Below are 24,878 nucleotides of genomic sequence, written 5' to 3'. Positions count from 1 at the left end.
CTCCTACACGCAGGTCTGATTCCTGGCAGGGACAGCTGACCTCGCCAGTCGCCAACACTATACAAAGCACTTTTATACCACCACTAGATGGGCTAAACAGATTCTGGTCACCACAACCAGATCTTGCACTAAGGGGTCGATTTATCAAAGGCTTCGCCTTCCTAAGACTGCAGTTCGTATTTATCAAGCAACAGTCATCAGGTGGAGAATTTCAATCTCCCCGTTCTTGTCCGACCGTGGAGATTGACAGCTCCTGCCCACGCGTGATTGGCTGTGCGGGGGCAGGGGAAGGCGTTGCACAAGAGCGCAAAATAGCATTCTTGTGCAATGCTGAATTCCACCAGTGGAATTCAGCCCGCCAGAGGCAAGCTGCGGCGGACAGTATATACGACCCCTGTCCGCCGTAGCTTGATAAATTGAGCCCTAAGTGGGATAAACGGATATTGTGAGATTGAGCTGACCTGCACTGTGTTGGTTAAAAAGCTCCTGAAAGACACAGTAATTATGTAACACTGAACACTGCTGGCCTCTGCAGCACTGGATGGAATAAGTGGGTCTTGTCAGGCACAGCTGGCCTCTGTACCTCAGTAGAGCTAACTTATATGTAAATATGGGTTAAAGGGGCACTCAAGTCAATAAAGCAGGTAAATTTACTTTCATTAACATGTGCAGAGTCTTTTTATATTTACACTTTTTTTTAGTCACCAGCTCCTACTGAGCATGTGCAAAAATTCATAGAATCAGCATATATGCATTTGTGATTGGCTGATAGCTGTCACATGATAAAGGAGGAATGGAAATAGACATAACTGAAATTTGTCAGAAAAAAATCTACTCATTTGAAGTTCAGACTAAGTGCAATTGCATTGTCTTTTTATCATTCATTTGTTGATTATGCAAATCTATTGTATTTACTGGTTCTTTAAAGGGACACTAAACCCAATTTTTTTCTTTCATGATTCAGATAGAGCATGCAATTTTAAGCAAATTTCTAATTCACTCCTATTATCAACGTTTCTTGGTTCTCTTGTTAACTTTATTTTAAAAGCAGGAATGTAAAGCTTAGGAGCTGGCCCATTTTAGATTCAGCACCCTGAAAAGTGCTTGCTTATTGGTGGCTACATTTAGCTAACCAATAAGCAAGCATAACCCAAGTTCTGAACTGAAACTGGCCCGGCCCCTTAGCTTTACATTTCTGCTTTTTAAATAAAGATAGCAAGAGAACAAAAAAAATGATAAATGGAGTAAATAAGAAAGTTGCTTAAAATTGCATGGTCGATCTAAATCATTAAAGCAAAACATCAGGTTTAGTATCCCTTTATGCAGGCTCCGGCAGGCAGATCCGGATTTTACACCTCAGTACACAGCTAAGCTATGCAGCGCTGTACACTTCTGGCCTCAGCACTGGATGGGTTAAGCAGGTCCTGGCAGGCACAGCTGGCCTCTCCCCTGGTCTCATGTTTCCACATTTCCTCTCGTGGTAGTTGCAGAATGTACATCTGGATCTGACTTCTTACAAAGAGCTCAGAGTAGGAGGACAGCCGGAATGAGCAGATAGGGGGTCTGGCTACATCAGGGACTAACAGAACAGCACAAACAAGCACAATCAGTACCTCTGTAAGGCTGTGAAGGGTCGAGACAATGTCTCTACCGGTTTTTCATCTTTCTGTTTTACTTTTCCAGTTCATAGTTGGATATAACATTGTTATAGCTGCTCCCTCTCCCATCATAAAGTTTCCTGGGGATAGCTCACCTCAAACTGACAAAGAACTAGCTGTGGTGAGTATTTGATTCTCACTTCTCTCTGAAGAATTACAGATTTACTATTGCCAATTTTATTAACCACCAGTAGCTATATTTGTTTTTGTTCTTAAACCTAGAACATAGTCATACATGTATAGTATATTGTTATAAGATCACAATTAATGTAATAGACTTGTGCTCTTAATTAGATGACTAATAGAATGTACCCCTTTTCTATTGTCTTATACTACATACTGAAAGTCATTCAGTAAAAGTTTCCTCTATACATATTTTCAATATTTTCTTTCAACCACACAAATCAGTTTAATTTAACTAGGCACCCCAGACCTCTGTAATCCGCTCTATTTTCTGCCATACGGGTTTTCCAAATACTCAGCACTTTTTTAAGTCTCATGTTTTATTATGCATGATTTATGATAATGGAGTAGTTTATATTCCAGTTGAAAAGCTTATCACATTATTTATCTAATTTTGTTAGACCTTAAAGGGATACTAAACCCATTTTTATTCTTTAATGATTCAGGCAGAGTATGCTATTTCAAGCAACTTTCTAATTTACTCCTATTATCATTTTTTCTTTGTTCTCTTGCTATCTTTATTTAAAAAGCAGGAATGTAACACTTAGGAGCCGGCCCATTTTACGTTCAGCACCCTGGATAGCGCTTGCTTATTGGTGGGTACATTTAGCCATCAATAAGCAAGCGTAACCCAGGTGCTGAACCAAAAATCGTCTGGCTTCCTAAGCTTTACATTCCGGCTTTTTAAATAAAGACAGCAAGAGTATCAAAAAAAAATTATAATAGGAGTAAATTAGAAGGTTGCTTAAAATTGAAAGCTCTATCTGAATCATTAAAGGGACACTGAACCCAATTTTTTTTTTGTGTGTGATTCAGATAGAGCATGCAATTTTAAGCAACTTTCTAATTTACTCCTATTATCATTTTTTCTTCGTTTTCTTGCTATCTTTATTTGAAAAAAGAAGGCATCTAAGCTTTTTTTGGGGTTCAGAACTCTGGACAGCACTTTTTTATTGGTGGAAGAATTTATCCACCAATCAGCAAGGACAAGCCAGGTTGTTCACCAAAAATGGTCCGGCATCTAAACTTAAATTCTTGCATTTAAAATAAAGATACCAAGAGAATAAAGACAATTTGATAATAGGAGTAAATTAGAAAGTTGCTTACAATGTCATGCTCTATCTGAATCATGAAAGAAAAAATTTGGGTACAGTGTCCCTTTAAAGAAAAAAATTGGGTTTAGTATTCCTTTAATGGAGAGATTTGTTAAAAAAAAATTAAAAAATTTGAGTTTTCCCTTTACATTTACAGAACTACAGGATCCATTTTGTTACATCTGTACATTTTGAGCCTTTAAAAAATTGAAACATTTATTTTTTAATTTGTAGAAAGTTCATTATTGATGTGTATGAGACTATGAAAAGGTTTTATAAAGAATTTTAAAATATTTTTAAACATCTAATTAAATAATTGGTTTCTGTAGTACAGAATAAATGGGAGAGAGTTGTATCATATTTGGTAAGATAATGCATCGTCTGCTGCATTAATGTCCCTTTAAACGAATTTACAGGGGCTGAACTGGGTTTTGGTAAATGTGTTCAGCTGTGAGGGCAGCAGCAGGAATTCTCTGCGCTGAAGGAAATGTGAGCACAAAGGTGTCGGTTTTCAAGTGAAACACTGTTATTATCTGTCTCAAAATCTACACAGCTTCAGATATTTACTTGCTATGGAGATTCTTCCATAATAAAACAAATGCAGGGTCAAGTTTTCTTCAGATTCAAAACCATTACAGTTCATTAGACATTCTGCTTTTTTCTGCTTTTTAGATAACTTTGTACTGTGTAATCTTGTCAGATGACTTTGCATTGTGATTCCTTACCAAAGTATCGCAATATGTAAGAAAACACTTGGCATTTTCAGAATATTTTTCTTCCATTTTTTTGAAAACATTAATCTTTTGGAAGCCATTTTGAGCCATTTTCTTATTTAATTATTTTGGTCTGTCAGTCTCATTTATTCTTGTTTAGCTCAAATTTTACAAAACATGATCATTTTCTAGTTTCACTGACATGTTAAAAATCACTCCAATTATGAAAAATGTTTACTGATTAATTGGGATTAACTAAACATGATAACTATTGTTGTTATGTGTTTGCACAATATAAACTATTAATTAGTATTTGTAAATGACTGGAAAGAGTTAATTGTGCATGTTGTTATTGAGTTTTTGTAGGAGACCCTAACAATCAAACACACAAGGCAGCCATGAGCTATAATTCGTTCATTTCCTCAAGATATTCTCCTTTCTCATTGGTTGCTTATATTTGGTACCATGCTGTGTAAAAAAAAACAGTGAAAACAACAGTTATAATATTGGTTTCATCTGCTTATAGGAAATCCAAAGTTTAGGGCATATCTGAGAGATCTTAGGCAAACTACTGCATTCAAACAATAATGTTTTTGGATTTGAATAATGAAAATGCTGTGCTGTGTTAGAACATTTTTGCACCATTGCTTATTTGTTAGAACATGGTCTTATTGCACAATTGTTTGTTTATATGTATATATATATACATATATATATATTGCGTATATATATATATATATAAATATATATATATATGTGTATATATATATATATATATATATATACATACAGGGCTTGACATTTCCAGTGGTCTCGGGCGACATAGAAATTGCAGCGGATGACTTAGAAATTTGGCATATTCCTATTTATAATATTAAGTGGACAATTAATTTTTTTTCTCTGCGCTAGTAGCTTTTAACGCCTGACTAGTAAACCATAGTGATATTTTTCCACCCCAGTGTATGAAAAATCTAAATGTAGCCACCAATCAGCAAGCACTACCCAGGGTGCTGAATAGGGATGGGCGAATTTTTTGCAACATTCGAAAAATTAAATGAATTTTAACACATTCGTTCATTTGAATCGAATTTTGAATGTTTACATAACATTTAAACATTCGATTTTGGAATGTTCGGTTTCAAATTTTACGATTACATTCGAAAATATTTGTTTAGAAAAATTCTAATTTATATATTTGTAATAGTATTTCTATAATGCTTTATTTAAATGTAATATTCGAAATATTAGATGATCAAATTAGAAAATTTCAAATTTATATGTTTGTAATAGAAACATTCTAATTGATATATTTGTATCTATTATGTATCAATTTACTAGATTCCCTCCCACATGAACTATTGAACTTCTGAATAGTATTTGTTAAATAGAATGTTAAATTCGAAATTTTGAATGTGGACATTCGATCTAATTATAAAAATTTGAATTCGGAAGTGACATTCAAAAACTGTAAACAGCATTCGATTATAGAATTTTTAAGAAAATTCGTTCGTATCAACATTCGGATTTGTAATTCGAATTTCAATAATAACATTCATTCTAACATTCGAATTCGGAAATTTACACATTCGCCCATCCCTAGTGCTGAACCAAAAATGGGCCGACTCCTAAGCTTACATTCCAGCTATTTCAAATAAAGATACCAAGAGAACAAAGAAAAAATATAATAGTAGTAAATTAGAATGTTGCTTAAAATTGAATGCTGAATCATAAAAGTTTAATTTTGACTAGACTATCCATTTAAGCCAACATGACGTGTATATATACTTAAGAGCTGCAGGAAGCTCCAGCAGTCTCAGCTGTTAAGGTACAGCCGAGACCTGGAGGTCCTGAGCTCCAGGCATCTGTCTGCATATGGAAACGGAGCATGATCAGTGCTCCAGTTTCATATCAAGGCAGATGTCATTATCGTTACAGACATTGACACTGTGTGTGTCACCATCTGTAACAATCATCTGCTGGTGCCGGTGGGCGGTCCAGCTGCGGAGGGAAGGCGAGGGAGTGGGATGGCCCTACACTGAAGAAAAAAAATAAAGGGACAGGGAGGGATGGGGAGCTACACTACAGAAAATAGATGGGGTGGGGAGTCCCTTACTAACAATCAATGGAAACCACTACACTACAGAAAATAAAAATATATCTAGGTGTTTTATAGGTACTGGCAGAGTAGTGGGAGGGGGGTTAGCTATTTGAGGGATCAGGGATGTGGGAGGTTTGAGGAGGATCACTACACTGCAGAAAAAAAACATAATTTATGCTTACCTGATAAATTCCTTTCTCCTGTAGTGTAGTCAGTCCACGGGTCATCCATTACTTATGGGATATTAACTCCTCCCTAACAGGAAGTGCAAGAGGATCACCCAAGCAGAGCTGCTATATAGCTCCTCCCCTCTACGTCACACCCAGTCATTCGACCGAAAACCAAACGAGAAAGGAGAAACTATAGGGTGCAGTGGTGACTGGAGTATAATTTAAAATTTAGACCTGCCATAAAAACTACACTACAGGAGAAAGGAATTTATCAGGTAAGCATAAATTATGTTTTCTCCTGTTAAGTGTAGTCAGTCCACAGGTCATCCATTACTTATGGGATACCAATACCAAAGCTAAAGTACACGGATGACGGGAGGGACAGGCAGGATCTTTACACGGAAGGAACCACTGCCTGAAGAACCTTTCTCCCAAAAACAGCCTCAGAAGAAGCAAAAGTGTCAAATTTGTAAAATTTGGAAAAAGTATGAAGAGAAGACCAAGTTGCAGCCTTGCAAATCTGTTCAACAGAGGCCTCATTTTTAAAGGCCCACGTGGAAGCCACAGCTCTCGTAGAATGAGCTGTAATTCTTTCAGGAGGCTGCTGTCCAGCAGTCTCATAGGCTAAACGTATTATGCTACGAAGCCAAAAAGAGAGAGAGGTAGCAGATGCTTTTTGACCTCTCCTCTGTCCAGAATAAACGACAAACAGGGAAGAAGTTTGGCGAAAATCTTTAGTTGCCTGTAAATAAAATTTCAGGGCACAGACTACGTCTAGATTGTGCAGAAGTCGTTCCTTCTTTGAAGAAGGGTTAGGGCACAATGATGGAACAACAATCTCTTGATTGATATTCTTGTTAGTGACTACCTTAGGTAAGAACCCAGGTTTAGTACGCAGAACTACCTTGTCTGAATGAAAAATCAGATAAGGAGAATCACAATGTAAGGCCGATAACTCAGAGACTCTACTAGCCGAGGAAATAGCCATTAAAAACAGAACTTTCCAAGATAACAGCTTGATATCAATGGAATGAAGGGGTTCAAACGGAACACCCTGTAAAACATTAAGAACTAAGTTTAAGCTCCACGGTGGAGCAACAGTCTTAAACACCGGCTTAATCCTGGCCAAAGCCTGACAAAAAGCCTGAACGTCTGGAACTTCTGACAGACGTTTGTGTAAAAGGATGGACAGAGCTGAGATCTGTCCCTTTAAAGAACTTGCAGATAAACCCTTTTCTAAACCTTCTTGTAGAAAAGACAATATCCTAGGAATCCTGACCTTACTCCATGAGTAACTCTTGGATTCGCACCAGTGTAAATATTTACGCCATATCTTATGGTAAATTTTCCTGGTAACAGGTTTCCTAGCCTGTATTAAGGTATCAATTACTGACTCCGAAAATCCACGCTTTGATAAAATCAAGCGTTCAATCTCCATGCAGTCAGCTTCAGAGAAATTAGATTTTGATGTTTGAAAGGACCCTGAATTAGAAGGTCCTGTCTCAGAGGCAGCGACCAAGGTGGACAGGATGACATGTCCACTAGATCTGCATACCAGGTCCTGCGTGGCCACGCAGGCGCTATTAGAATCACCGATGCTTTCTTCTGTTTGATCCTGGCAATCAATCGAGGAAGCATCGGGAAGGGTGGAAACACATAAGCCATCTTGAAGGTCCAAGGTGCTGTCAGAGCATCTATCAGGACCGCTCCCGGGTCCCTGGATCTGGACCCGTAACAATGAAGCTTGGCGTTCTGGCGAGACGCCATGAGATCCATATCTGGTTTGCCCCAACGTCGAAGTATTTGGGCAAAGACCTCCGGATGAAGTTCCCACTCCCCCGGATGAAAAGTCTGGCGAATTAGGAAATCCGCCTCCCAGTTCTCCACGCCTGGGATGTGGATCGCTGACAGGTGGCAAGAGTGAGACTCTGCCCAGCGAATTATCTTTGAAACTTCCATCATCGCTAGGGAACTCCTTGTCCCTCCCTGATGGTTGATGTAAGCCACAGTCGTGATGTTGTCCGACTGAAACCTGATGAACCTCAGAGTTGCTAACTGAGGCCAAGTCAGAAGGGCATTGAGAACTGCTCTCAATTCCAGAATGTTTATTGGGAGGAGACTCTCCTCCTGAGTCCATGATCCCTGAGCCTTCAGGGAATTCCAGACAGCGCCCCAACCTAGTAGGCTGGCGTCTGTTGTTACAATTGTCCAGTCTGGCCTGCTGAAGGGCATCCCTCTGGACAGATGTGGCCGAGAAAGCCACCACAGAAGAGAATCTCTGGTCTCTTGATCCAGATTCAGCATAGGGGACAAATCTGAGTAATCCCCATTCCACTGACTTAGCATGCACAATTGCAGCGGTCTGAGATGCAGGCGTGCAAAAGGTACTATGTCCATTGCCGCTACCATTAAGCCGATTACCTCCATGCATTGAGCCACTGACGGATGTGGAATGGAATGAAGGATCCGGCAAGCATTTAGAAGTTTTGTTAACCTGTCCTCTGTCAGGTAAATCTTCATTTCTACAGAATCTATGAGAGTCCCTAAGAAGGGAACTCTTGTGAGTGGCAACAGAGAACTCTTTTCTTCGTTCACTTTCCACCCATGTGACCTTAGAAATGCCAGTACTAACTCTGTATGAGACTTGGCAGTTTGGAAACTTGACGCTTGTATCAGAATGTCGTCTAGGTACGGAGCTACCGATATTCCTCGCGGTCTTAGTACCGCCAGAAGAGAACCCAGAACCTTTGTAAAGATTCTTGGAGCCGTAGCTAACCCGAAGGGAAGAGCTACAAACTGGTAATGCCTGTCTAGGAAGGCAAACCTTAGATACCGGTAATGATCCTTGTGAATCGGTATGTGAAGGTAGGCATCCTTTAAATCCACTGTGGTCATGTACTGACCCCTTTGGATCATGGGTAAGATTGTCCGAATAGTTTCCATTTTGAACGATGGAACTCTTAGGAATTTGTTTAGGATCTTTAAATCCAATATTGGTCTGAAGGTTCCTTCTTTCTTGGGAACCACAAACAGATTTGAGTAAAACCCTTGTCCGTGTTCCGACCGCGGAACCGGATGGATCACTCCCATTAGTAAAAGATCTTGTACACAGCGTAGAAACGCCTCTTTCTTTATCTGGTTTGTTGACAACCTTGAAAGATGAAATCTCCCTTGTGGAGGAGAAGCTTTGAAGTCCAGAAGATATCCCTGAGATATGATCTCCAACGCCCAGGGATCCTGGACATCTCTTGCCCAAGCCTGGGCGAAGAGAGAAAGTCTGCCCCCCACTAGATCCGTTTCCGGATCGGGGGCCCTCACTTCATGCTGTCTTAGGGGCAGCAGCAGGTTTTCTGGCCTGCTTGCCCTTGTTCCAGGTCTGGTTAGGTTTCCAGCCTTGTCTGTAGCGAGCAACAGTTCCTTCCTGTTTTGGAGCAGAGGAAGTTGATGCTGCTCCTGCCTTGAAGTTACGAAAGGCACGAAAATTAGACTGTCTAGCCCTTGGTTTGGCTCTGTCTTGAGGCAGGGCATGGCCCTTACCTCACGTAATGTCAGCGATAATTTCTTTCAAACCGGGCCCGAATAATGACTGCCCCTTGAAAGGTATGTTAAGCAATTTAGATTTAGAAGTCACATCAGCTGACCAGGATTTTAGCCACAGCGCTCTGCGCGCCTGAATGGCGACTCCGGAATTCTTAGCCGTAAGTTTAGTTAAGTGTACTACGGCATCAGAAATAAATGAATTAGCTAGCTTAAGGGCTTTAAGCTTGTGTGTAATCTCATCCAATGGAGCTGTGTCAAGGGTCTCTTCCAGAGACTCAAACCAAAATGCCGCCGCAGCCGTGACAGGCGCAATGCATGCAAGGGGTTGCAATATAAAACCTTGTTGAACAAACATTTTCTTAAGGTAACCCTCTAACTTTTTATCCATTGGATCTGAAAAGGCACAGCTATCCTCCATCGGGATAGTGGTACGCTTAGCTAAAGTAGAAACTGCTCCCTCCACCTTAGGGACCGTTTGCCATAAGTCCCGTGTGGTGGCGTCTATTGGAAACATTTTTCTGAATATAGGAGGGGGTGAGAAAGGCACACCGGGTCTATCCCACTCCTTAGTAACAATTTCAGTAAGTCTCTTAGGTATAGGAAAAACGTCAGTACTCGTCGGTACCGCAAAATATTTATCCAACCTACATATTTTCTCTGGGATTGCAACCGTGTTACAATCATTCAGAGCCGCTAACACCTCCCCTAGTAATACACGGAGGTTTTCCAGTTTAAATTTAAAATTTGAAATGTCTGAATCCAGTTTATTTGGATCAGATCCGTCACCCACAGAATGAAGCTCTCCGTCTTCATGTTCTGCAATTTGTGACGCAGTATCAGACATGGCCCTAGCATTATCAGCGCACTCTGTTCTCATCCCAGAGTGGTCTCGTTTACCCCTAAGTTCTGGCAATTTAGATAAAACTTCAGTCATAACATTAGCCATGTCTTGTAAAGTGATTTGTAATGGCCGCCCTGATGTACTTGGCGTTACAATATCACGCACCTCCTGAGCGGGAGATGCAGGTACTGACACGTGAGGCAAGTTAGTCGGCATAACTTCCCCCTCGTTCTCTGGTGAATTTTGCTTAACTTGTACAGATTGGCTTTTATTTAAAGTAGCATCAATGCAATTAGTACATAAATTTCTATTGGGCTCCACCTTGGCCTTTGAACATATTGCACAAAGAGATTCCTCTGTGTCAGACATGTTTAAACAAACTAGCAATTAGACTAGCAAGCTTGGAAAATACTTTTCAAATGAATTTACAAGTAATATAAAAAACGTTACTGTGCCTTTAAGAAGCACACAAAAAAAACTGTCACTTTGATATAACAATGAACCGGTTTAGTTATAGCAATCAATTTTTCATATGAAATGCATTAATTTAGCAAAGGATAGCACCCATCAGCAAATGGATTATTAACCCCTTAATACCAAAAAACGATTGACAAATCAAATAAATACGTTTTTATCACAGTCAAAGCACAGTCTCACAGGTCTGCTGTGAGTGATTACCTCCCTCAAACTAGTTTTGGAGACCCGTGAGCTCTGTAGAGACGTCCTGGATCATGCAGGGAGAATAAGGAAGACTGTGACTGAATTTTCAATGCGCAGTAAAAGCGCCAAAATAGGCCCCTCCCACTCATAATACAGCAGTGGGGACGCCAGAAAACTGATTTTATTCAAAATAAACGACAGCCAAGTGGAAAATAATGCCCATAAATTTTCACCAAGTACCTCAGAGAGAAAAACGATTAACCTGCCAGTAAACGTTTTAAATATATGAAATAATAATAAAAGCCTGTTGCTAGTCGCTATCACTGCAGAAAGGCTATAAGTTATATGTATACCGTATTTTCTTAGTGAAGTGCCATTCCCCAGAAATACTTTAGTGCCAACATACATACATAACAGCCTGATACCAGTTGCTACTACTGCATTTAAGGCTGTACTTACATTATATTGGTATTAGCAGTATTTTCTCAGTCAATTCCATTCCTTAGAAAATAATATACTGCAACATACCTCTTTGCAGGTGAACCCTGCCCGCTGTCCCCTGTTCTGAAGTTACCTCGCTCCTCAGAATGGCCGAGAACAGCAAATGGATCTTAGTTACGTCCGCTAAGATCATACACAAACTCAGGTAGATTCTTCTTCTAATACTGCCTGAGAAGAAACAACACACTCCGGTGCTGTTTAAAACAACAAACTTTTGATTGAAGTAATAAAAAACTAAATTTAATAACCACACTCCTCTCACACATCCTATCTATTAGTTAGGTGCAAGAGAATGACTGGGTGTGACGTAGAGGGGAGGAGCTATATAGAAGCTCTGCTTGGGTGATCCTCTTGCACTTCCTGTTAGGGAGGAGTTAATATCCCATAAGTAATGGATGACCCGTGGACTGACTACACTTAACAGGAGAAATAAATATAGAATAATAAATAATAATAATTAATACCTGTCTACTTAAAAAAATATAGTTTTTAAAGGTAATAAAAAAAACAAGGCTCTATTTCTGTTTAAATATAGTGATAGCAAGAATGCTAATAATTCTCTGTTATTTTGGGCAAGTTCTTTTCTGAAAGTCCCGGTAGTGAAAGGGTTAAGGTCCTCTCATTAATAAGAAGGCCACTATTGGACCTATATGTAACCATAAAACTCAGCAAGATGGAGGAATTATAACAGGTCTCAGGGCCTCTCATAAACCCCAAAAAAGGAAATCTAACATAAGTCCTCCATTACCTCTAAAAGAAATAAATAATTTAAAAAAAGCTATGCCACTCAATCCACAGCAGAGGGGCAGAGCTATAAATTTAGTCTGGCAACAAAAACTGAGAATGATATGGAAGGGAAAAGGCAAATAGCAGTAACATTTTAATCCCATCATATTCAATTCATTTTATAAATTGCCTTTTGTCTACAAATAAGGGGGAAATAAACAAAACAATTAACCATTATGTAATTTATATATTTATACACTAGTATCAAGCTACTCTAAATGCATAGCCAATAGCTAAAAACAGGTAAAGACTAATAGTGTAGGTTTACAAGTAAGTGTTTTTCAACTTCAAGTACCCCTAACAAGCCAAATTTGCATAAACGCTTAACTATAGAGCACAGGTGAAATAATCAGCTGATCAATAACCATGTATACTAACTTGCTCTCACCCATCAGCTGATTATTTCACCTATGCTCTAGTTAAGATATCATGAAAATCTGTACCTGAGGACTGGAGTTGAGAAACAATGCTGTAGAATATCATATACATTGCTCTCTCCGTTTTCACTGATATGAAAGGAAACAGAAAAACAAAAGGGGGTCTGGAGAATAAAAGAGTCCCGAAGCATACAGACCAGCAGTATCTAGAAATCGTGAAGGGTGAATAGCACTCCCTCAGCAAATAGTAAAGAGTGCTCCCGAGTGTAACCTACTCCAGCTCTTGTGCTGGGATTGATCCATGGCTAAGGTCATGTAGTAGTAAAGTTCCAAACTCTCGCCAAAGGGAGCATCTCAGTCGCCTGTTAAATTAATGGTTGCAATTTAATGCTCATAGAGGTAAAGTAACTAAGTAAAGGGACTGAAAAATGTCATCCCACAACCAGTTAAGAGAACTGTAAGATTGATCAAGCCTTTTTTGTATCCGGGGTTTGGTTCGTGTCCCTCTGTTGAGTCCCCTCTATTAGTAGGTATTTTGTCATCTGTGTAATCACTCAACAGGTCTCTCTCAATAGCAATATTCAAACTAAAGTTTGGAGATCTGACTTCCATGCAGGCAGGGGTGACAGCTGGTAAGCAATGCGTAACAGAGGTCATAGAATCAGTTGATGCGTCTCTATCAACATGGCTGATACCAGACTTCTCAGGTCTGCTGCTCTCACGGTAGTAGTCTTCTGATAAGTCAGCAGTCACTGTGTGGTCTTTGTCACTAAGAATCAGACTCCAGAAATAGTGCTCCAGGAGTTGAAGGATCTGCAACTCCCATCTGTCTAGCATTGTCATGGTCTTTGAATGGTAGGTAGAACTAGACCCATCAACCAGAGACATAGCTTTATCAACGATAAAGTCAAAGAGATACATGGGTCTGAGACACAGTGAATGAAAGACGTTTCCGTCTAGCTTTAATTGAACTAGCTGGGTTACCGCTAGTTGGGCTGAACACTGGAAAGAAGATCACCACCCAAGACCTTGATTGACCAGATTAGTGTTAAGGGGTTATACATGCCGCATACATAGTACCATTTTAATCAGCAGGTTTCAGTAGAGCTGTATCTGAACTTTTTCAGGTGAGGATGCACCAGGAGCTCCTGATATTGCAACCTTGTATGACCGCTGGCAACTTTTTACATCCTCTTTGATGTTATACAATTTTGTAATAATATTAATTGTGCTGTGAGATATACAGTTTCACAAATCCTGTTAATTTAAAATCAAAATATATTAAAGATAATATTTAAAGGGAGACAAAAGTTAAAACCCAAATATATATTTTTTTTCACAATTCAGACAGAGAATACAATTTTAAACAATTCTCTTGGTATTCTTTGTTGACAAAGCAGCAGTGCACTACTGGGAACTAGCTAAAGTCGCTGGATGAGCCAATAACACGAGGCATATAAGTGCAGCCACCAATCAACAGCTCCTGGGCCTTTTCAACAAAGGATACCAGTAGAACAAGACACAATATATAATATAAGTAAATAAGAAAGCTGTTTAATCACATGCTCTATCTAAATCATGAAAGAAAAAAATTGGGTTTCATGTTACTTTTACAATTCATATTTTTGCAATTCAAAATTTTTAATTTTAATTTCTATTATTAATTTTATTTTGTTCCTGTGGTACACTTTGTTGAAACACATAATTAGGTGGCACCAGGAGCAGCAATGCATTACTGGGAGCTAGCTGCTGGTTGACTGCACATATATACTTCTTGTCATTGACTTACCCAAAGGGGTAGATTTACCAATATCTGTCCGACATGATACGCTTTAGCTTATCATGTCCGACAGTCATCGCTGAATGCCGACAGCATATGCTGTTGGCATTTATCATTGCACAAGCAGTTCACCAGAACTGCTTGTGAAATGCCGCCCCCTGCAGATTCGCAGCCAATCGGCTGCTAGCAGGGGGTGTCAATCATCCCGATCGTATAGGATCGGGCAAATTGAAGACCGCAGCCTCAGAGGCAGCGAAAAAGTTATCATAACTGCTGTTTCCTGCGAGCCTGAAGGCTCACGCGGAAACAAGGGGAACAAGGGCCATTTGGCCCTTGTTAAATCTACCCCATGGTGATTATTTAGCCTCCAATAGTTTCTTCTTGCTTCTGAGTCTTCCTAGGATTAGGCTTCAACAAATGATGCCAAGAGGGAAAATAATAATAATATAAGTAAATTTGAAAGATGTTTCAAATGTTCTGTCTAAAAGTCTTATTTTGACATTACTCTTCAATACTTTCAGTACTTTTGGTAGCTTTTGTTTAAAAGCATACCTAGGTAGGCTCAGGAACATCAATTCACTAGTGGGAGCTAGCTGGGGATTGCTTCTTATAATTGGCTCACCAAATGTGTTCAGCTACTTCCCATTAGTGCATTGCCATTCTGAAACTAACTTTAACTATGAGTTTAAACCCTTTGCAAGTGATGCACAGTATGTAACCCCTTGCTGGAATTTGCTTACGCAATACCACATAAAATGTTACTGTAATTTTACTTTAAATTGAAGGAAAGAGTTTAATCCAGTGATATCAAGAAAAGAAGCATAGTTAAATGTGAGCCTTGTTCTCATGCTGTGAGACACCGTATGAGAACTAGCACAGCGAAGAGGGGTAAGTTGTGCAGGGATGGGCAGCAGATTATAATTATATATGTACATGACTATATACATATTAACATGTACAAAAGAAAGAAAAAGTCTGGCACTGTGAAAGTGTTAATATAGGAAAAAGGGATATAGTATTCCCTGGTGCTAACCCTTTATATTAATTATTCAAAAGTAGGGAGAATGGGGGGAAAGACTGGACAAGAAGGGGTTATTTAGCACTCATTCCTATAGTATATTGTAATTAAGTTGATATATTCAACTAGACAAGAAAATTAATTTAGTTAAAACTAATTGTTTATTATTAAACCACTATAAAAGAGAGTGTAAGAAGATAAGCACTCTCACCATTTACAAAATTGCTCCACACTCACACTCCACACTCACGCTATTAATATCACACTGCAATATACCCAGACAATGACACACAGATTCAACCACCCCCCTGTATTCCTGGCCAGTAACAGGATACGCTGGCTTCAGGTGACAGGGATGGTTTCTATACTGTGTGACACGTCCCTTGCAGCTATTAAGCTAAAGCGTGATTAACAAAAAGTTAATTTAAAAACACTATGCTACATAAGCATACTGCTGTGCTGCGCACAAACACGTTTCGGTCGAGTGGCGGCCTTTCTCAATGTGCAAATTCAGTTTGACAAGACGAGTGTCTCGCTGTGAGGGCCTGATATACCCCTCTCCTATGTCCTTTACCCAATCGTAGCGTGCATATCATTCACGCCCACCTCTTAGCCACTCACACGCGATTTGGTATTAGCGTGTCATAGGATGAGAATCAGTTTGTGATTGGTTACTCGTAAAATCCTCTTAACCAATTGCTGATCCCTTTAGTTCTCTACAATGTTGATGAGGCTTGGATAATAGGATAACTGTAGCGGTGATCACTCTCAATAGTGCGATTCCATGTGCACCCAGAAAATATTAATCCAAGGGCCAATTATGTTGTAAGGGCAAAAGTGAGCTTATGCGGTGTACAAATAATATCTACACAGCGTGCCACTTGGTTCTTACATAACAATAATAGCTCATTATTAGATTTATGAAAATGATAGCGTACACGTTATAATACATAACATATTGGCTGCTTGGTAACTGCAAGCGAATGAAACAGATATATATAGTTTTTACTGTCTCATTGAAATAGATCATTTATTATTACGTAAAAAGTAGCATTTACCCAGATGATTGATGATTTTATGTAACCACACAATAATTATTTATTTAATCTTTGTACAAACTCAAAAAACAAAGTAATGTCTATGCAGCAAGAAATTCCAACTTTAACATAGCATTACTATGAAGACATGATTTAATGTAAAAGATAATGAGTAATACTTCACCCTTTATACGTTGGGTCTATTATATGCATTATGGTTTTTAACATACAAGAATTCAAATATTTTAACATATTTATAAACAAATAAAAAGCAGACCTATATAACCGATGCAGTAATAGCATGATGCCGTTATGCATATCATAGTGTTATCTAAGGAATTATTTCTGGGTGCACAAAAGAATGCAGCTAACTAGAGAACATCATATTAATATTTAAGCAAGGAATAAAATTGAAGCATATAGTTAAAAATCAGAGGAATGCCCAAAAATTGTTATTCTCATTCATGCCATTGGGCATGACAGTATTCAGATTAAATATCCATCTCGCTTCTTTTTTTAGCAAGATTTGTTCCATATCACTACCCCGTATGCCAGGGCGTATACTTTCCAGTCCCCAGAATTTAAAAGTATTGATCTTTCCTTTGTGATGGTGTAGAAAATGTCTGGCAACACTGGTAATTTGTTTGCCTTTTTCTACATCCTTTGCTGCGTTCCTTATATTACTGAGGTGCTCAGTGATTCTAGCCCCCATTGGTCTGGTAGTCATACCTACATAAAAACAGTTGCAGCTACATGACAGACAATAGATCACATTTGAGGTTTTACAAGTGATATGATTATGAATTGTCCACTTTCTATTGAATCTATCCATCATGTATTTCTTTTTGACCATATATGTGCAGTTTTTACAATTACCACATGCTATGGATCCTTTGTATAATGGAGCTTTTTTAGCATTTCTGTCAAAGTGGCTGGCGGTTAATTGATCACTTAAATTTTTTGCACGTCTATAGGTACATATAGGATTCTCTGGGATAATGGATTTTAACTGTTCATCTAGTTGTAAAATATACCAATGTTTCGATAGTATATTAGATACCTGTTGGCTTGGTTATAGTATGTGGAAATGAATCTGAGCGGATTTGAATTTGCCTCAATCTTTTTGGGTTTAAGAAGTTCCTCCCTATTTTTGTATAGTGCTTTTTGATAGGCTCTCTTAAGAGACTTTCTAGAATACCCCCTCAAAAGTAGTCTATTCCTCAATTCATTAGCAGCCTTTTGGAAAGATTCTAATGATGAACAATTTCTACGCAGCTTCAAATATTCCCCCATTGGTAAATCCCTAATGGTGTTTGGATGATGAGAACTATTGGCGTTAAGGATATTATTTGTGGCCGTAGGCTTTCTAAAGGTTTCCGTCTCTAGATTGTTGTTGCATTTTAATAGAATTTGTGTTAGAACACAATTACTTCGTTTTTGATGGGAAGTTTTATCTCCAACTATGTGGAACCGCCATGGGGACATCTTGTGCCACTACTTACGCCAATATATACCTGGGCTGGTGGGAAGAAACTGTAGTGTTTAATACCAATCTTCTACAGTTTACTAAGCACATCACCCACTGGTCCAGGTATATAGATGACATTCTGTTTGTATGGGAGGGCTCTACAGAATTATTAAATGAGTTTATTTCGATCCTCAATGATAATCCCTTTGGATTACATCTTACCATGACATATGATGATAAAAAGGTAGAATTCCTAGATTTATCCATTTTAAAATGCAACAACAATCTAGAGACGGAAACCTTTAGAAAGCCTATGGCCACAAATAATATCCTTAACACCAATAGTTCTCATCATCCAAACACCATTAGGGGTTTACCAATGGGGGAATATTTGAGGCTGCGTAGAAATTGTTCATCATTAGAATCTTTCCAAAAGGCTGCTAATGAATTGAGGAATAGACTACTTTTGAGGGGGTATTCTAGAAAGTCTTTTAAGAGAGCCAATCAAAAAGCACTATACAAAAATAGGGAGGAACTTCTTAAACCCAAAAAGATAGAGGCAAATTCAAAACCGCTCAGATTCATTTCCACATACTGTAACCAAAGCCAACAGGTATCTAATATACTATCAAAACATTGGTATATTTTACAACTAGATGAACAGTTAAAATCCATTATCCCAGAGAATCCTATGTGTACCTATAGACGTGCAAAAAATTTAAGTGATCAATTAACCGCCAGCCACTTTGACAGAAATGCTAAAAAAGCTCCATTATACAAAGGATCCATAGCATGTGGTAATTGTAAAAACTGCACATATATGGTCAAAAAGAAATACATGATGGATAGATTCAATAGAAAGTGGACAATTCATAATCACATCACTTGTAAAACCTCAAATGTGATCTATTGTCTGTCATGTAGCTGCAACTGTTTTTATGTAGGTATGACTACCAGACCAATGGGGGTTAGAATCACTGAGCACCTCAGTAATATAAGGAACGCAGCAAAGGATGTAGAAAAAGGCAAACAAATTACCAGTGTTGCCAGACATTTTCTACACCATCATAAAGGAAAGATCAATACTTTTAAATTCTGGGGACTGGAAAGTATACGCCCTGGCATACGGGGTAGTGATATGGAACAAATCTTGCTAAAAAAAGAAGCGAGATGGATATTTAATCTGAATACTGTCATGCCCAATGGCATGAATGAGAATAACAATTTTTGGGCATTCCTCTGATTTTTAACTATATGCTTCAATTTTATTCCTTGCTTAAATATTAATATGATGTTCTCTAGTTAGCTGCATTCTTTTGTGCACCCAGAAATAATTCCTTAGATAACACTATGATATGCATAACGGCATCATGCTATTACTGCATCGGTTATATAGGTCTGCTTTTTATTTGTTTATAAATATGTTAAAATATTTGAATTCTTGTATGTTAAAAACCATAATGCATATAATAGACCCAACGTATAAAGGGTCAAGTATTACTCATTATCTTTTACATTAAATCATGTCTTCATAGTAATGCTATGTTAAAGTTGGAATTTCTTGCTGCATAGACATTACTTTGTTTTTTGAGTTTGTACAAAGATTAAATAAATAATTATTGTGTGGTTACATAAAATCATCAATCATCTGGGTAAATGCTACTTTTTACGTAATAATAAATGATCTATTTCAATGAGACAGTAAAAACTATATATATCTGTTTCATTCGCTTGCAGTTACCAAGCAGCCGATATGTTATGTATTATAACGTGTACGCTATCATTTTCATAAATCTAATAACGAGCTATTATTGTTATGTAAGAACCAAGTGGCACGCTGTGTAGATATTATTTGTACACCGCATAAGCTCACTTTTGCCCTTACAACATAATTGGCCCTTGGATTAATATTTTCTGGGTGCACATGGAATCGCACTATTGAGAGTGATCACCGCTACAGTTATCCTATTATCCAAGCCTCATCAACATTGTAGAGAAATAAAGGGATCAGCAATTGGTTAAGAGGATTTTACGAGTAACCAATCACAAACTGATTCTCATCCTATGACACGCTAATACCAAATCGCGTGTGAGTGGCTAAGAGGTGGGCGTGAATGATATGCACGCTACGATTGGGTAAAGGACATAGGAGAGGGGTATATCAGGCCCTCACAGCGAGACACTCGTCTTGTCAAACTGAATTTGCACATTGAGAAAGGCCGCCACTCGGCCGAAACGCGTTTGTGCGCAGCACAGCAGTATGCTTATGTAGCATAGTGTTTTTAAATTAACTTTTTGCTACTCACGCTTTAGCTTAATAGCTGCAAGGGACGTGTCACACAGTATAGAAACCATCCCTGTCACCTGAAGCCAGCGTATCCTGTTACTGGCCAGGAATACAGGGGGGTGGTTGAATCTGTGTGTCATTGTCTGGGTATATTGCAGTGTGATATTAATAGCGTGAGTGTGGAGTGTGAGTGTGGAGCAATTTTGTAAATGGTGAGAGTGCTTATCTTCTTACACTATCTTTTATAGTGGTTTAATAATAAACAATTAGTTTTAACTAAATTAATTTTCTTGTCTAGTTGAATATATCAACTTAATTACAATATACTATAGGAATGAGTGCTAAATAACCCCTTCTTGTCCAGTCTTTCCCCCCATTCTCCCTACTTTTGAATATATACATATTAACACATAAATATATATGTATATTAGCATATAGATACTGTATATATTTACAGGGAACACACAGTTCCCATAGACTGCAATGTAAAGGCACTTAGTACCGTTTTATTGTTTTTTTTTTAATAACAGCCTATACCTTCCAACTTTAGCCCCCAAAAACCTGAAGTTTTTAAAAAATAAAACAAAAAAGCATATTTTTTTAAAAAGGGACCTCACACTTTATTTTGGGGGCAATTGGGGGACATTTAAAAAATTAACCAGTGTCTGACCTGGTTAATATTTTGAACACTAAGCTTGCATTAGCAATAACCAGCCACTTGTAATGGCTGGTTATGTATCGCGCACCCGTAAAAAGTTGAATTTGCCCGTTTCCGGCCTTGTGATAAATTAGCACTCGACTCCAAAATGTTTAATTATGGACAATTAAAAAAAAACTTTCATTATTTATTTTGACTCAATGTCATGTAATTTACGTCTGAAACTTGTGGATTTTCTAATCCTAATTAAACTGAAAAATTACACTGCAGAATTATCAAGGATAACCCTGGTACATATCTTTCCCTAATTGGTTTTAACAGATAAGAAATGCACAATAATGTATTTTATGCTAAAAATGTGACTGTGATTAGCCTTGTTAGATTGGCTCCTCCAAGTGAGGCAAGTGGTGTGGAGTTTAAATAATGTAAAACAATTGCAACAAAGAAGAAGTTTTTTGGGTTTTTTTAAATGCTTAAAGGGACAAGAAACCCACAATTGTTTTTCATGATACAGTTAGAGCCTATAATCTTACAGCAACCTTTGAGTTTACGTCTATTATCAATTTTGCTTAATTCTCTTGGTATCCTTTATTGAAAGAGAAGCAAGGCACTAGCTGGTATGCCTTTGACAACAGGCATATATGTGCAGCCACTAATCAACAGCTAGCTCTCAGCTTCTGAGCCTACCTATGAATGCTTTTCAATAAAGAATACCGAAAAAGCAAAGCAAATTAGAAAATAGAAGAAAATTGGAATGTTGTATACAATTGTATGCTCTATCTGAATCATGAAAGCCATTTTTGGGGTTTCATGTCTCTTTAAATTTGGATGATATGTTATCCTATAGCAAGACACCTTAAATGTCTAGTTATTATAATTATTGCTATCGCTGTATGTGTGGGATGTGGATTCATTTATAGGAGATAGATATATAATGCTATGAGACCTTATTAAAAACCCTGCACCCAGCTTGTGGTCTGCCAGTTGCCCACCGCTTACCTTTATCAGTCATGCCAGGCACCATCCTGATTTTCTCACTCCCTCTTTTTAGCAATACTTAAACAAATTCTATGGCTGTCCAGAGGAGAAGTGTAACTTGTTTGTACTGAAAGACACCTTAAAGAAAATGCAGAAATTCTTTGGCCTCTCAGAGACGGGTGAATTGGATCAGAACACAATTGAAACCATGAAGAAGCCAAGATGTGGAAACCCAGATGTAGCCAACTACAACTTCTTCCCTAGGAAACCCAAATGGGATAAGAACCAGCTCACATATAGGTAAGCCATTGATTGGTGACTCTCGTCTGGAAAGGCAAAGGGGACAGGGAAGTCAAAATTATAGTATCAAGATTCAGGCAAAGCATGTCATTTTAAATACTTTCCAGTTTACTACTATTATCAACATTACTTTGTTGTCTTGGTATCCTTTGTTGAAAAACAAACATAGGTAGGTTTTAGATCAGCAATGCACTGTTGGGAGATATCTGTTGATTGGTGAATGCACATATATGCCTCTTGCCATTGGCTCATTAGATGTGTTCAGCTAGCCCCCAGTAGTGCATTGCTGTTCCTGTTCCTACTCTTCAACAAAGGATACTACGAGAACAAATCAAATTTGATAATAGAAGTCAATTGGAAAGTTTTTATAGAAGTCAATTGGAAAGCGCTGCGGAATCTGTTAGCGCTCTACAAATAACCGATAATAATAATAATAATAATAATAATAAAAAATTGCATGCTCAGTCTGAATCATGAAAGTTTAAAGGGACAGTCTACTCCAGATTTTTTATTGTTTATAAGTTAGATAATCTCTTTATTACCCATTCCCCAGTTTTGCATAACCAACACAGTTATATTAATACACTTTTTACCTCTGTGATTACCAAGTATCTAAGCCTTTGGAGACTCCCCCCTTATTTCAGTGCTCTCTCATAAGTAACTCCACAGCCTGAGCACAATGTTATCTATTTGGCACACATGAACTAACACCCTTTAGCTGTGAACAACTACCACGTGCATTCAGATAAGAGGCGGCCTTCAAGGGCTTAGAAATTAGCATATAAGCCTACGTAGGTTTAACTTTCAACTAAGAATGCCAAGAGAACAAAGCAAATTTAATGATACAAGTAAATTGGAAAGTGGTTTAAAAGTACATGCCCTATCCGAATCATGAAAGTTTAATTTTGACTTTACGGTCTCTTTAACTAAATGTGGAATAGCCAAATAACGCAGTTAAAAGAACATGTTTATAATGAGCAGAAAACTGGAAGATTACTTCTAATACCAGAGCAAAGGCAGTTTTGAAAAGTCTCAACCTAACAAGTCCTTTACACAAGAAAGTTTAATAACACAACCCCTATTGGGCAACTAATACAGGCCTAATTTCCATTGAGGTGGTAAAGTTTGGAAACTGGGGGCAAAAATATTTATCTCCATTAAAGTGTATGGAGATTTTATATGTTACCCCCAGTTTCCACACTTTACCAGCTCAATGGAAACTAGTTATTTTAGTGCGTCGCTGTTGCACACGAATAAACGAGGCAACGAAAATAGCCAAGCAGCACGAAGGTAAACGAAACCTCCGAATGCACTTATCTAATAAATTCTATACCAGTCAAAACTGTATCATCAAATATATCTGTTCATATACTGATATACTCTTTAAATTATTGTATGGCAATAAAGCTAATATCAAAAGATAGATAAATTGGGGCCGATTTATCAAACTCTGAATGGAGCTTGATGCCTCTGTTTCCACGTTAGCCTTCAGGCTTGCAGGAAACAGCCGTTATGAAGCAGCGGTCTTAAAACCGCTGCCCCATAATTGTTTCGCTACCTCTGAGGCTGCGGTCTGCAATCTGCCCGATCCTATACGATCGGGCTGATTGAAACACCCTGCTAGCGGACGATTGGCCGCGAATCTGCAGGGGGTGGCATTGCACAAGCAGTTCTGGTGAACTGCTTGTGCAATGTTAAATGCCAACATTGTATGCTGTCGGCATTCAGCGATGTCTGTCAAGGATGATACGCTACAGCGTATTATGTTGGACAGACATTGATAAATTGGCCCCATAGTCACATTTGCAGCATTACTGTGTGCTATCCATTGTATGGAATGGAAGCTTTGATTTTCCTTTTTATGATTCCTGTTTTAGTGATGCATAGCTATAGGAATTATAGATTGTGAGAAAAAAGCAAATAACAGTAGAATACAACATCCAAGAGTAAAAAGTAAGAGAAACAAAAGCATGTAGGGACTGCTCAGTAAGCTAATTTGAACATGTTTTATACACAGCAGATAATTGTAGAAAGAGAACATTATTATATTATATTACAAAACGTTATATTTTTTTCTTGGTAGAATTAAAGTTTGATAATTCAGACAGAGCATGATATTTTAAATAACTTTCCTATTAACTTATATTATCAAATTAATGTTTTCTTTGTATCTTTTGTTGAAAAGCATGCCTTAATAGGCTCAGAAGTGCATTTCTTTGGAAGCAGTATATATTGTTAACAATTGTTCTTTAGCACTAAAGTGTAGTAGTGTTTGCAACAATGTATAACATTGTTACAAACATTGTTGCAAACACTGCTGATATATAATGCTCAAGGAACATGCATACTTCTAAGCCTACTTAAAGGGACATGAAACACAACATTTTATTTACAGAAATGTATACACATAAATACATATGTATGTATATATATATATATATAGAAAATAATGAAGAGTGCACTCGCCAGGACTTTTCAGAAGTTTTAATTCCAATATGTATATGTATATATATATATATATATATATATATTAAAAAAACTGCATTTGGAGCCTTTTACATTCAAGTAGCTGAAAACATGTCAAAGCATAATTATGTAATATTCATATTAAATAAAGTGTTTAACTATGTATTTACTGTAAGTATTTTACATTCCAATGGTCTTCACATAGAGAAATATCTTCTAAGTATTTATAAATAGATATTCTTATTTCTGTTTATACCTCTATATA

At 37.8% G+C, this 24,878-nt stretch overlaps 1 protein-coding gene across 1 annotated transcript in view; it reads left to right on the top strand.

Annotated features, from left to right (window-relative positions):
• The first annotated feature begins 1,510 nt into the window (after positions 1–1,510).
• The window catches only part of MMP2 (matrix metallopeptidase 2), a 104,453-nt gene continuing 81,085 nt past the window's right edge, over positions 1,511–24,878 (top strand). Inside the window, exons 1-2 of the mRNA XM_053699539.1 lie at positions 1,511–1,779; positions 21,921–22,147. Coding sequence (XP_053555514.1) covers positions 1,642–1,779; positions 21,921–22,147 — 365 coding nt within the window. The 5' untranslated portion in view covers positions 1,511–1,641. The remainder of the gene's footprint in view (positions 1,780–21,920; positions 22,148–24,878) is intronic.

This window comes from Bombina bombina, chromosome 1, assembly GCF_027579735.1.
Source record: "Bombina bombina isolate aBomBom1 chromosome 1, aBomBom1.pri, whole genome shotgun sequence".
NCBI lineage: Eukaryota > Metazoa > Chordata > Amphibia > Anura > Bombinatoridae > Bombina > Bombina bombina.
This window is presented reverse-complemented; position numbering and strand designations above follow the sequence as displayed.